General features: G+C 42.1%; 1 protein-coding gene across 4 annotated transcripts in view; it reads left to right on the top strand.

The window, feature by feature from the left end:
• Positions 1-15,373, top strand: part of LOC132830315 (SH2B adapter protein 2) — a 128,728-nt gene that overhangs the window by 72,731 nt on the left and 40,624 nt on the right. For all 4 annotated transcript variants that reach the window (XM_060847914.1, XM_060847913.1, XM_060847915.1 and 1 more), the window contains one exon: positions 9,707-9,798. In XM_060847914.1, coding sequence (XP_060703897.1) covers positions 9,707-9,798 — 92 coding nt within the window. The remainder of the gene's footprint in view (positions 1-9,706; positions 9,799-15,373) is intronic.

Here is a 15,373-nt window from a genome sequence, read left to right as displayed (position 1 = left end):
TGGAGTCACATAAAAGATGGTAGATTTCCTTCCCTAAAGGATGTTAATGAACCATAATTTATTATTAGACAACCAATGATGGTTACATGGTCACCATTAGGATAGCTTTTTAGTTCCAATTTTTTACTGAATTCCGATTTCACCATCTGTTGTGGGGTTTGAACACAGATCTCCAGAATATTTTTCTGTCCAGTGACATGACCACTCGCCACTGTCTTGCTGTTAGAGCATTTGTGTTGAAACAGCTTGGTTGGGGGTGTGGAAAGTTCTGGAGTACAAGTTTTCAATACTATTGCCAAATTATTGTCAGGGCCCATAGCCTTTACAGTATGCAGTGCCTCCAACCATTTCTTAATGGAGTGAGTCAAATCAGCTAAAGACTGCAATCTGTGATGGAGAAACCTTTTATGACAGGCTAAAATGGACTGTCCACCAGACATTATGAAAATGGTGGTGTGGGGGATTATACTGGGCCATGAGGTTGCAGATAGTGTTTGATTGTAACTTTGTTGCCATTGATGGCCCACAGTGCCTCATGGAGGTCCAGTCTTGAGTTGCTAGATCTGTTTGAAGTCTGTGCCATTTAGCATGGTCATAGTGCCACACAACACTATGGGCGGCACGGTGGCATAGTGGTTAGCATGCTGCCTCACAGCACCAGGGACCTGGGTTCAATTCCCACCTCAGGCGACTGACTGTGTGGAGTTTGCACGTCTCCCCGTGTCTGCGTGGGTTTCCTCCGGGTGCTCCGGTTTCCTCCCACAGTCCAAAGATGTGCGGGTCAGGTGAATTGGCCATGCTAAATTGCCTGTAGTGTTAGGTAAGGGGTATATGTAGGGGTATGGGTGGGTTGCGCTTCGGCGGGTCGGTGTGGACTTGTTGGGCCGAAGGGCCTGTTTCGACACTGTAAGTAATCTAATCTAATCTAACACAATGGAAGTTATTCTCGATGTAAAGGTAGGACTTTTGTCTCCGCCAGGATTATGGTAGTCACTCTTACCAAAACTGTCATGGACAGATGCAGCCAGCAGACTGGTAAGGATGAGGTCATGTATGTTTTTTCCTCTTGTTGCCTGTTCCCTCGACACTTGCTGCAGACCTAGTTTAGCAGCTCTGTTGTTTAGGACCTGACCAGTTCGCTCAGTTCCGCAGCGAGCGAGTGAGCCACTCTTGGTGATAGACGTTAAAGTCCCCCATTCTGCATCCTTGTTCTCCTCAGTAGAGGAGTACTGATCCATCAACTGAAAGAAGGCAGCAGCTGGTAAGCAGCTGATTTTCTTGTCAACGTTTGACTTAATGACTTCATGGGGGTGCAGAGTCAATGTTGAGGACTCCCAAGGCAACTCACTCCTGACTGTGTATATTGTTGTGCTAACACCTCTATTGCTTTTGAACCAGCCAGGGGGACATTATTTGAGAGGTATAATTCCATGAGTATGATTGTTGGGCTGTTGCTTGAGTGGTCTGTGAGACACTTCAGCATTGACAGGACTGAGTTTATTGTTGTCCTCTCCAGTGTAAAGGTGCTGCCAGGTAGGCTGTCTGGTTTCATTCTTTTGAGACGTTTTTGTGGTTTAATACTATTACTTTGAAGTGGCTCTGAAGGCCATTTCAGAGGGAGGTTAAGGGGGTCACATTTCTGTGAGTCACATGTATGTCACATTTCCTCCTTTTAACAATAAATATTAGACTTTTAAATTCCACAATGTTATAAAATTGAAATATCATAACCTGTTGCTGTGGGATTTAAATCCAAGTCTTGAGAAATTTACCTTTGTATCTGGACTACTAGGCGAAAGTGGGTACTACAAATGCTGGAGATTAGAGTCAAGATTAAAGTAGTGCTGGAAAAGCACAGTAGGTCAGGCAGCATCTAAGGAGCAGGAAAATCAATGTTTAGGGCAAAATTCTTTCATCAGGAATGAAGGTTTTTGCCCGAAATGTTGATTTTCCTGCTCCTCTGGAATACTAGTCCAGTGATTAAACTACTCTATATCAATTCACTGCAATTCCCCCCCCCTCCCCCATTAGAGCTGAGTGAAGTGTATTTCCTACATATTAGGCAACAGCGAGGTATGTAGATTTAAAGACTAGACCGAAAAGTCTTTGCAGAGTCTAAGTGATGAACTGTAGGTCAAAGCCTAGACAATAGAGGAATGTTACAAAGTCTCATTTATCGCATTATCATGTCCAAGACAGATCAAGCCCTTGCTATTCTGGTGTTTCTACTGTCCAAAAGCTAAGTATTGGTGAGTTGTACAGTTCCTTTTGCTGTATTTCATTTGCATTAAGCCATTTCAACATGTCTTTTTTTCACCATGTTAACAAAGACTGACCGCTTCCAGCTGCAACTTTGACTTCTGGCGTGTCTCAGTGTATACATATAAACTGAGTCAGTGTCTCCAAAAATGCATTGCGTTTACTGTCCTTGGAACTGTTACAGATTGAGGCCATATATCACAAGGCCCTGGTCCAATAGGAAGATGGTCATTGCTGAAATGTCAATGGAATTGTACGTTGGAGCCATGTGGAGGTCCTGGTGTTGCTGATTCCATGGGAACGGATCAGGAAGTTGGAACATCAGTTGAGCAATTGCCAAACATCTGGAACCTTCTGAGAAAAGCTCTCGGTTCTGAAATAGAGATGGTTCTGACTTGATCACTTTATTCATTCATCAGGAAAGCAGAGGATTTAAATCTTGCTTTATTTCCTCAATAATTATAAAATGGTCTCTCACTCACTACTTTCTCCCCAATGAAAAACCTCAAGTCAGAAAAGTGAACATTGAGATGCTAGTCGATAGATCGGAAACAGTACTCTTTCCTCTAATTATGATCGATTACTAATCAATATAATAAAGCAAAGCTCTTATGGTTTTTTTTTGAGTGACCAGTCAACCCACTCCTTCCATTGATATGATCTCCAGTGGTATGATGTGAGTATGAGATGCTCTATATTGATTCAGGTCATGGGGCTGGATTCAACATTTGGATAGTTTACCATCCACATACACTTTTACACAGTCAGAGTCCTACAGCATAGAGACAGGCCCTTCAGCCCAAACTGATCCACGCCAACTAAAATGTCCATCCTCTCTAACCCCATTTTCCTGCACTTGGCCCATATCCTTCTCAATCTTTCCTGTCCAAGTATTTGCCCAAATGCCTTTTAAATGTTGTTAATGTACCTGCCTCAATCACTTTTCAGTTGGCAGCTCATTCCATATGCATACCACCCTCTGTGTAAAAGTGTTGCCTCTCAGGTTCCTTTTTATTCTTTCCCCTCTAAACTTAAACTGATGCCCTCTAGTCCTTGATTCCCCAAACCTGGGAAAAAGACTGAGTATGTTCACCCTATCCATGCCTCTCACGACCTTATATACTTCAATAAGATCCCCCCTCAGTCTCCTATGTCCTAAAGAAAATAGTGAGAGTTTGGATAAGCTAGAACTCAGACCTTTTGAGTCCTGGCAACATCCTTGTAAATTTCTTCTGCGCTCTTTCCACTTTAATAACATCCTTCCTATAGCAAGTTGATCAAAACGGAACACAATACTCCAAGTGCAGCCTCACTAACATCCTGTATAACTGCAACATAACTGGATATAAGTTAGCTCGCTGAGCTGGAAGGTTTGTTTTCAGACGTTTTATTACCCTACTATATATCATTGTCAGTGAGCCTCTGGTGAAGCACTCGTGGTATGACCTGCTTTTTATTTATGTGTAGGTTTCCTTGAGTTGGTGGGGCCATTTCCTGTGGTGATGTCATTTCCGGTTCTTTTTCTCACGGGGTGGTAAGGGGATCCAAGTCAATGTGTTTGTTGATAGAGTTCCAGTTGGAATGCCATGCTTCTAGGAATTTTTGTGCATGTCTCTGTTTGGCTTGTCCTAGGATGGATGTGTTGTCCCAGTCAAAATGGTGTCTTTCCTCATACATATGTAAGGATACTAGTGAGAGTGGGTCATGTCTTTTTGTGACCATTTGATGTTCATGTATCCTGGTAGATAGTTTGTCCAATGTAGTGTTTGTTACAGTTCTGCCAACCATCCAACCCAAACTTTGGGTCCGCCACATGGATGACATCTTTGTCATCACTAAATGAAACAAATTAGAGGAAACCTCCAAAACATCAATAATACCCTTACTGGCATAAAATTCACTAAAGAGGAGGAAAACAACAGCAAACTGCCATTCCTTGTTGTCACTGTACAGCGAACAGCCGGCGTCTACAGGAAAACAACACAGACAGACCAAATATTGAACTACAGAAGCAATCATTCCAACATCCATAAATGGAGCTGCTTAGAACAGTATTTCAACGAGCCACCACACACTGCAGCACAGAGGAACTATGCAGAGCAGAGGGAAATCACCTATACAGTGTATTCAAAAAGAATGGGTACCCAATCAACACGGTCTGCTGATTTCTCAGCAAAACCAACCCAAACAAGCAGACAAAACCCTAGCCACTCTCTCCTACATCAAAGACATCTTGGAAATTACTGCTAGACCACTCGGACCCCTTGGCATCATGGTAGTCCATAAACCCACCAACACACTAAAACAGCAACTAATGAACTTGAAAAATCCTATACAGATAACAATCAAAACTAATGTCATTTACAAAATACCCTGCAAGAACTGTAGCAAACACTACATTGGATGAACAGGCAGAAAGCTAGCCACCAGGATACATGAACGTCAACTAGTCACAAAAAGACATGACCCACTTTCACTTGTGCCTTTACATCCAGATGAGGAAGGCCACCACTTTGACTGGGGCACCACATCCATCCGAGGACAAACCAAACAGAGACATGCATAAGAACTCCTAGAAGCATAGCATTCCAACCGGAGCGTACTCAACAAACACATTTGACTTGGATCCCATTTACTGCCCCCTGAGAAAAAAACAGGAAATGACATCACCAACCCATGGAAACTTAAACACATAAACAAAAAGCGGGCCATACTACCAGTGCTTCACCAGAGGCTCATTGATGATGTTACCTACTATGGTGATGAAAACAAACCTTCCAACTCAGCAAGCAAACTTACATCCAGAATCTCAACCTGAGCTACAAATCTACTTCCCAACTTCTCTACTCAATTCCCTGACTGATGAAGGCCTGTGTGACAGAGGCCTCTTTCACAGCCCTGTCTATTCTCTGCTTTCAGAAAACCGTGCACCTGAACTCCAAGATCCCTCTGTTCCATGCCACTCTTTAAGGCCCTTCCGTTTACCATGAAACTCCTACCTTGATTTGACTTTCCAAAATGCAAGATCTCACACTTATCTGTATTAAGCTCCATTTGCTGTTTCTTGGCCGACTTCGCCAGTTGATCACTTCCTCATTGTCCATTATACAGCCTATTTTGGTGTCATCTGCAAACTAATTACACTTTTTACATTCTCATCCAAATCATTGATATAGATAACAAACAGCACTGGGCCCAGCACCGACCCCCTGAGGCACACCACTAGTCACAGGCCTCCAATCTGACACTATTATCCTCTGCTTCCAACCATCAAGCTAATTGTGTATCCAATTTCCCAGCTCCCCCTGGATTCCATGTGATCTAACCTTCCAGAGCAGCCAATCATATGGGACCTTGTCAAAGGCCTTTGTGAAATCCATATAGACTAAGTTTACTGCGCTTGAGGCAAGTATTTTTAGATAAATTTAATAGCACTTCAAAACAGGTACATGATTAATAACATTATAAGTAATGCTGACAAAAGACATATTTATTGAAAGTTTTGCTTTACTTTGTCAGGACAACTTGGCAAGAATACCAATTCAAAGGGAAAACCAGCATTCATGCCACATAAGAGGAGAGTTCTGTTTGGTACATGAATTGAGACTGCAAAGGTGTTGCCATGAAAGCCACCTGGCTTTATTTATGTTTAAAACTAGACCGATTCAGTCAGGAAATTGCCCTGTGAGATATGCCAGTGAATAATTGTCAACTATTTTGTGTTGAAGCATGTACAGTGGGTTGATTTTTTTTTTCTATCTGCAAAGAACAGTATGGTGAAAGTCTTCTCCAGCTGAGTTACTAATGGGGACCTGTCCCGTAGTTGCGTGAAGAATGGTCCACTAATTGAATAGGACCATTTGGTCCTATAATCAAATAGGTTTGGTGTTGAGTGAGGCTGTTGCTTTAAACCTGCCTTCAAAGTTTAGACTTCTTCCTGCCAGGCCAGTGGGTGATGTGTGATGCAGAGGGCTCTCTGTATGTTCATGTTGTTTGGCGAGACATCACGTGTCAATACCAGATCTATCTTGGGATCAGACTGTAGCTGTTTCCTCACGTCTCTGAAAGCTGCAGCTGTATGTGACTATTTCCAAGGCTGATCCTTTTGTGTTTTTAAGGAGTTGATGCAAAGGTGCCAGGATGGAGGCTAGGTTATGTATGAACTTGCTGCAGTAATTTACCAGCCCAAGAAATAAACTAAGCTACTGGATGTGAAAGCTGGAACATTTTTTTGATCATCCTCCCTTTATCTTCCAACTGGTATAACCCAGTCTTGTTAACTCTGTAGCCCAAGTAGGTCACTTGGGGGACCCAGAGCGCACATTATTTTTTCCCTTCGTAGGTATGCCCACCTTAGAAAAATGCCTTGGGACTATATCCAAGTTCTCTTAGTGTTTGTTATTAGTTTTCCTGTTATTAGGATGTCATCTAGGTAAATGGCCATCTGCGGTAAACCTTGCAAAATGCTCTCCCCTCTGCTGAAACATGGCAGACAAGAACCCAAATGGCAGTCTTGTATATTGGTACACGCCCTTATGGGTATTAATTGTAGGATCTTTCTGGGAATTTTGATCTAAACACCTTTGCGAATAGGCCTGGTTCAGGCCCAGCTTTGTGAAGGACAGCCCCATTGGCAGTTTTGCATATTAATCCTTAGGTAACTAACCAGCTGTGAAAAGTGCTTTACCATTCATTCAAAATTCCCAGAAAGGCAAACTGACCCATCAGGCTTTTCATAATCATTTGGTCCGGTGCTGCCTATTCTGCAAATCGGAATGGTTTGATTTTTTTCCCCTTCTTTCTTTAGTCTGTCAGGCAAATGGCACTGAGCAGGTCTTACAGAATCATGGAATTGTTTTCTTGTCAACATGCAAGAGGGCCTTGGCTCCTCTGATAGTTAAGTCTGCGAGGAAGGTCTAGGGACTAAGGTAGCTACTCTTTAATTGAAACCTGTTGAGCCAATCTAGGTGAATCGTTCACAACCAATTTCGTCCCATCTAGCTTGGGCCTGAGACTTTTACTACAGTCATTGCTAACTGAACCTCAGAAGAGATCAGAACTGAAGTTGTATCCTTAATCTGTAAAGTTCCCCGGTATAGGTTCTAAGCCTGCCTGAGGTCTTGCACAGAGTTAAGAGTTGGACTCCAGAGTAAATTTTACTAAAGATTTTCTGCAATCACTGATACGGCTGCACTAGTATTGACCTCCATTAGGACTGGGTGACTGTTTAACTAGATGTTTATCTATCTTGGTTCTGATTTTGATGTTGCTAAGCAATTTAATTGATCTAAAGCAGATATCGGTGGACATGCCAAGATGTGAGCTGTCCTGAATATTGGCCTGTGAGTTATCTTACTCAGTTTAGGTCTAGTAGGACTCTTGTAATATTCCAAGTCCGCGTGTTGGCAGCAACTACGATGGGTTTCTAGCCAGGATCCTGAAGGAAATTTTAAACTTTTGACCGAGGCTTGGCTCTCTTTTGGGGTCTTGCAATGGGCTAACCTAGAGTCTATCTGATTAGGATATGTCCTGAGTGAGGCTAGGCATTGCCTTCACTCAAGTGATATTCTCCAAGCTCGTTCAGAGTGGTACGGGTATCCACTTCTATTGGAATATCCTGCAACTTGTATGTTCTACTTGGCGCAATTTCCAATGATAAAGCCATAGGTTGTCCAAAGTCTATTTGGGCTTCAGCTTGTAAGTGTTCTTGCACCATTAATCAAATGCACCAGATGGTCTCACTAAGAGTTAAACCAAAGTCAGAGGTCTCTACCAATTGTCTTAACCTAATCAAAAATGTTACTAAAATGTAACCTAGTCTAATGTTACAACCAGATGCCAGTAAGATAGTCATAGTCATAGAGATGTACAGCATGGAAACAGACCCTTTGGTCCAACTCATCCATGCCGACCAGATATCCCAACCCAATCTAGTCCCACCTGCCATCCCACCCCAGGGGAAAGACTTTGTCTGTTTATCCTATCCATGTCCCTCATGATTTTATAAACCTCTATGTGGTCACCCCTCAGCCTCCAACGCTCCAGGGAAAACAGCCCCAGCCTGTTCAGCCTCTCTGCCATAGCTCAAACCCTCCAACCTTTGCCAATTTTAAACCTGACTCATGAATTCCCGCTGAGCAAAAGGGAAATGGGCCAAAGCCAGGCACACTATGTCACTATATTGCTATATTATATGATATTATATTACATACACCAAGAGGCACAGTTAGTAAGTTTGCAGCCGAGGTTCCTTAATTTATCAGTATTCGACACAGGATGTTGCAAACTGTTAAACTCCCAGGTGAGGAGGGATGAGCTGGCCCCTTACTCATTTAGCCAACCCCTCGGTTAACTGCAGCAGATAGATTTCAGAAAAAGTCCCTTTCTTGAGGATGCATTTTTCCTCGACTCAAACAAACTTCTGTTTGCAAAGGAGCCAATTTAACCAGGCTTTAACAAAAGGTGAATTTATTACTGAGTAAACCTCGGAATAATTAGTAATGCAACATTCAAAAACACAGATTAGAAATGAGCGGTGTCCAAAAAGTTAAAAGTGGGAAAGGAAGGTTAAATTGATCAGCCTCGGAGTTGCTCAAGGAGACGACATTGTGGACATTATTGCATTGCAGTGGTCGTGTTGATATTGGTAGGTGAACAGTTGATTTTGTAGACTGATGGAAGCTCCTTTATGCTGATTCCTTTCTTGTTAACTGAAAGAAATTTAGAGTGAGAAAATTTCTTTATCTGCTATACAGGGTTAACTAGGGATAGCTCTTCAACTGTGACTTTGACAGCACACTAATGCTACAACCCAAGCAGGCACACGGTGCATTCAGTCCCAGTAGGCCACTCCAACAGAATTGAAACAGGTATTTTTAACTATTGTCCTTGTGTGTTCTTCTTCTAAGGGAAAAATGTAAACTGTGCTTTTGTTGGTGGATTGCTGCTGAGCAGGGAGTCATCAGGTTCCTTGTTACCTTTGTAATCACAAGATTTCACAGTCCAGTCTGCTTGAAGTTCTTTGATATATTTAGGTGTTAGGTCCCCTCAGTCCCACGTGGAATTGTTTTTACACCTGCAGTTATTGTCTCTGTAGAAATCCTGTTTTTTGAAAAACATGCACATTTTGGAATTAAGGGTTAAAAGCCATTTTCTAGATGTGGATTATGGAACTCAAAATCTAGTCAGGAGAATGTACGTTTGACCCACAGTCAAGTAGCTGGTATACAAATGCGAGATCATACAGTTGTGTTGCTTGACCATTACCTACTTTAGATAAGGGTAGCAGCATTCTGCTGACAAATTACCATAGGCTAAAGTGCTGCCGAACCACAGACTGACTTGTCCTCAGAAATGGTACCGAACACTCTGAGAATATGTATGTGATTTTATTTTGGTGTGAGATCCTATTTCACTGGAAAGACACTTGTGATTTGTTCTGGAACAGGTGGAGAATGGTGCCGAGTATATCCTGGAAACAATTGACTCCTTACAGAAACACTCCTGGGTGGCTGACATTCAGGACTGCATGGATCCCGGGTAAGGGTCATTTTTCTGCTCCGATATCTGGATGTACAGGAGGATTCTGTAGAAATATTTCACATAAAAGCACTAACATGTGATTATTGAGATTGCTATTATTTGTTACAAATGTATTTCACTTTGGTAAGTAATACTAAATGGGTGACTGAGTTAGTACTCTGTTGTCGAGGCTGCCCATACATTGTCACCCATTTTGTCTTCCTGTTGAAGGTGAATGGGAACCCATTTTGTCGCTGGTATGTTGTTCAACTTCAAACGGTTTCACAGAGCAGCACTTTGAATTTTAGAAACCATTCTCAAAATAATTGATCTGAGGGGAAACACCCATTGGATTCTCATTGTTCTTGCTCGCAGTACATGTATCTGGAGGTTCAAGAATTTTGCTATTAAAGGAGCTAGACAGTGTGACATTGTCAGCAGCAGCAGGAAGCAATTCTATTGGCTTAATGATCTGGATGAAGGGACTGGGGGCATTCTAGCGAAGTTTGCTGATGATACGAAGTTAGGTGGACAGGCAGGTAGTACTGAGGAAGTGGGGAGGCTGCAGAAGGATCTAGACAGTTTGGGAGAGTGGTCCAGGAAATGGCTGATGGAATTCAATATGAGCAAATGCGAGGTCTTGAACTTTGGAAAAAAGAATAAAAGCACAGACTACTTTCTAAACGGTGAGAAAATTCGTAAAGCCAAAGTACAAAGGGATCTGGGAATGCTAGTTGGGGATTCTCTAAAGGTAAACATCCAGGTTGAGTCCGTGATTAAGAAAGCGAATGCAATGTTGTCACTTATCTCAAGAGGGTTGGAATATAAAAGCACCGTTGTGCTACTGAGACTTTATAAAGCTCTGGTTAGGCCCCATTTGGAGTACTGTGTCCAGTTTTGGTCCCCAGACCTCAGGAAGGACATACTGGCACTGGAACGTGTCCAGCGGAGATTCACACGGATGATCCCTGGAATGGTTGGTCGAACATATGAGGAACTGCTGAGGATCCTGGGATTGTATTCATTGGAGTTTAGAAGATTAAGGGGAGACTTAGTAGAAACTTACAAGATAATACATGGCTTGGAAAGGGTGGACACTAGGAAATTTTTTCCATTGGGTGGCACAGTGGTTAGCACTGCTGCCTCACAGCGCCAGAGACCTGGGTTCAATTCCCATCTCAGGCAACTGACTGTGTGGAGTTTGCACGTTCTCCCCGTGTCTGCGTGGGTTTCCTCTGGGTGCTCCAGTTTCCTCCCACAGTCCAAAGATGTGCGGGTCAGGTGAATTGGCCATGCTAAATTGCCCGTAGTGTTAGGTAAGGGGTAAATGTAGGGGTATGGGTGGGTTGCGCTTCGGCGGGTTGGTGTGGACTTGTTGGGCCGAAGGGCCTGTTTCCACGCTGTAAGTAATCTAATTTAATCGAGACTAGGACCCATGGACACAGCCTTAGAATTAGAGGGGTTCAATTCAGAACAGAAATGTGGAGACATTTCTTCAGCCAGAGAGTGGTGGGCCTGTGGAATTCACTGCCGCAGAGTGCAGTGGAGGCCGGGACGCTAAATGTCTTCAAGGCAGAGATTGATAGATTCTTGATGTCTCGAGGAATTAAGGGCTACGGGGAGAATACGGGTAAATGGAATTGAAATGCCCATCAGCCATGATTGAATGGCGGAGTGGACTCGATGGGCCGAATGGCCTTACTTCCACTCCTATGTCTTATGGCTGTGCAACGCAAGTTCATGGAAGTCTACCACCGACTAGCAGAATCATGCACAGATCACTGAGAACAGTCAAACATTCACAGTGATACTTGCCTGCTGAGGGTAATGAAGGCCTCCTGCAAAAGGAGATGATGATAGCCAGTATGATGAAGCCAGAGGGCTTGTATCTTCATAAAACTAATGAAGGGGCATCATTGGTTATACTCACTTGCAAGCGTGCACGATCACAAAGAATGAGCCTTTATTGATTTTCCACTGTTTAAAATCTGCCAATGGTCAGCATCATTAGAGTTTTTCAGGATTCTGGTAATAACTCCCAATCATTAACAAATCTATGATCCTTGGGGTCAAAAGAGAAAATGATAGTTCTTATTGAACCCAGAAGGTTGTAGTACGGGTATTTCTGGGTCTTTATATATTTTTTTTAAAATCCTACATACTTTCTGGATTTCAGCATAACCCCGTGGTTGGGTTGTCACATTCCCATCCCCCATGATGTCCGGACAACTTTTGAGTAAATACCCATTAATATTATCTTTATTAATAATAATATCTTCTGTAATTTTTTTCGTTCACTGCATCCAGCCTGTATAGAATTTCACTTGTAATTCACAGCAGTGATTCCGAAAAATGGAGTTTAGTGAACAAGTGATTAAGTGAGTTATACTTCACTTGGATTTCCTGTACCATTTCCTGAAAAGGAAAAGAATGAACCTATAATCATTGAAAACCACTATCTTTATTGCCTGACTGTCCGCCTCCACAATTGCAAGATCTTGGAGGCACAGCTATAGCCACTGCTGAATAATTCATTGCCATGACGTTGATGTCTGTTGCTTCTCAAGTGTTCTCTTTCCCCAAAACTTTCCCTTTGACTGATATTTTCTTGATTTGGAAAACAAGAGGATAGTTAGGATTAGGGTCAACTAAACCTGGAGATTGTTGTGGTTGGACTACAGGACCTCTGTCATGCCTCCCATTCTGCAAATCCAGTACTAGACTTACACATTTTCTACAATTAAAAGTAGGGCCTTGGATAGTGTTATAGAACAGAGAGACCTATGAGTTCAGGTAATAATTCTTTGAAGTTTGCCTCACATTAGACAGGGTGGTTAACAAGGCGTATAACACGCTTGCCTTCATTGCTCAGACCATTGAGTATAGGAGTAAGGACATTATGTTGAGGTTATACAAGACATTGGTGAGGCCTCTTCTGGAGTACAGTTCTGGTTGCCCTATGATAGGAAAGGTATTATCAAACTGGAGAGTGTTCAGAAGTGAATTACAGGATAATGCTGGGAGTGGAGGGTTTGAGTTATAAAGAGAGGTTGGATAGGCTGGGACTTTTTTCACTGAAGTGTAGGAGGTTGAGAGGTGACCTTATACAGGTTTATAAAATCATAGATAAGGCAAATGACTGACAGGTGTTTTATCGCTTGGTTCCAGGATTTCAAGACTAGGGGGCATATTTTAAGATGAGAGGAGAAAGATTTAAAGACACGAGAGACTTTTTTTTTTACTTAGAGTTGTTAGTGTGTGTAATGAACTTCCAGAGGAAGTGGTGGATGAAGATAACAGTTACAATGTTTAAAAGAAGTTTAGATAAGAACATGAATAAGAAATGTTTGGAGGGATATGGGCCAAGCGCAGACAGGTGGGACTAGTTTATTTTGAGATTATGGTTGGCATGGACTGGTTGGACCAAAAGTTCTGTTCTGTTTCTGTGCTGTATGACGTTTTGTTTGGCTTTGGACCTCTCACGCCTCTCGCGCTGTGACTCCCAGTGCTGGACCTCTGTCACACCTCTCGCACTGTGACTCCCAGTGCTGGACCTCTGTCACGCCTCAACATGCACAGTCTCCATCATGAAGCTCTTTTCAGTGGGAAAAATGTGAACACTGGCTCCGTGGTCTTGCAACCCCAGTTGCATTTGTCTTTTCTAGTTGATTTCACCAGAACACTGTCTTTCCTGTCAACTACGATTCCAATGCCCCTCTCCCTTCAATTAACTCATTCTTCTGAGGTACTGATTCTTGGATCATGTCTTGAGTGTTGTTGCCATTTCTTCCAGTTGCTTGCCGGTGCTATCCCAGGGTTTAAGACCTTCCCTTTGTACAACAATAATACCTCTTTTTTTTGTGATCTCTGTCATGGTATTCTGTATGTTGGTAGAAGGGCCAAAAATACAAATTTTTGGCAGTGGTGTGATTTCAGTGGTTTGCAGTTTGTGGCAATGATTGGTAGCCTAAGCAAAGTGTTCTTCATTGAAGGGATTCCGAAGAACTCTTCATACACATGCCATGCTGATCTACACTGCTCTGCTCTGACTACTGTGCCACATGTTAATTTGTAACATTCCCCATGATAATGTTAACAGTTTGTCAATCTGTTTCATCAATTTGTTAAACTATATGCACTGAAGAGCAACAGCATGGCATCCATCACACCTCCCACACACTATGGCAAGAACCTGGCCTGCTATCTTTATTTTGCTTCTTGCTTAATTAATTAGGTTGTGAAATTATCACTCAACAATTAGCTAGAGTTGTGGAGTTTAATTAATTACACTATAAAGTTAATATAAATATTAGTTTCTCCCTGTACTACTTTCAACTTCTGTCCCAGTTTAGAGGGGGAAGACGAACTTAACCAACTATTGGTCTATGTTCCTAATTATTGGCTCCAGGCTTCAGCTCTTGGACCTTGCTGTGTCTGGTTCCCTCTTTTGGACGACCCTTTCTGTGAAGGTCAGAGCTGTGCTTCTCCTTCGTTGCAACAAATTGTTGTATTCAAGGATTTAAACATTCAGTCTTACTTCACTCTGTCCCCACTGCCACCATTGTGCAATGTTTTCCATGCACTGCCAAATCTCCCGTGTTTACAGCAGCTCTGATTCCTTTAAGGATTTGAATAGTTTTTGAATCCTTTCAAAAAGAGAAATCCAGTCACACAGACAAATGAGCCACTCACTGCATTCTGTATGTAGTCATAGAGACAACTGAATGAATCTTCACAATACATGTTTTTATTTTGACTGAGAACTTCATCTCAAGTGTGTCTACTTTTAAAATAGTACTTTCACTGAATTAAACAACTGTATAAAAGGGGAACTAAAGAATAATGTTTCAAAGCATCCAAATTCCCACAGTCATCAGGAATGTGGTGTTTATGAATCATGAGTAAATATAAACCTTTTATCCAAACTCTCGCCGTATCGATGATCCACTCCTTTCAGATTCATGCCTTTTATGCTGGTCTTGTCTACATTTTTTCTCTCATTGTCAATTTGCTGTTTATTTGTAAAATTTTCACTGATTCAGAATCGTTGATTTTAATTCATTTGACACATTATGCGCACGTACAAACTTGCTCTCTCTCTCACTCCTGATCAACAATTTTCTCTCGCACCAGGATCTAGTAACACTTCAGATATTTTCAACAACTCACTGATGAGTTCGAATTTATGTTTTGATCACAAAATATCTCTCAATCACCTCTATCGGATCCATATATCCATCTCCATTTCACGGTGTTCTGTGCATGTTCAGCATTCACAATTTGAAGTTTTTATGAATATTATCATAAATGACCCTATCCTTTGCATCTTTAGCCTTGACCTGGAAATATTCCTTGTAAACATTCTGTATTGTACAAATCTCTACTTAGCTGCCATAGACATGTGACATCTACCATAAGGCACATGCCCTGTAGGCAGACATCTTGCATTTGACTTGAATGAAGTCCTCGTGTTGAACACGCACCTGTGCTGTATGGTTTCAGAAGCAAGATGTTTCCAAAGCTAAATAAAAAGAAACACAGTTGTAGAGCTGTGAGCTGCTATTGTGGGTGGAAAAAAGAGAAAACAAAAATC

The sequence above is a fragment of the Hemiscyllium ocellatum genome, chromosome 31 (genome assembly GCF_020745735.1).
Source record: "Hemiscyllium ocellatum isolate sHemOce1 chromosome 31, sHemOce1.pat.X.cur, whole genome shotgun sequence".
Taxonomy (NCBI): Eukaryota; Metazoa; Chordata; class Chondrichthyes; order Orectolobiformes; family Hemiscylliidae; genus Hemiscyllium; species Hemiscyllium ocellatum.
This window is presented reverse-complemented; position numbering and strand designations above follow the sequence as displayed.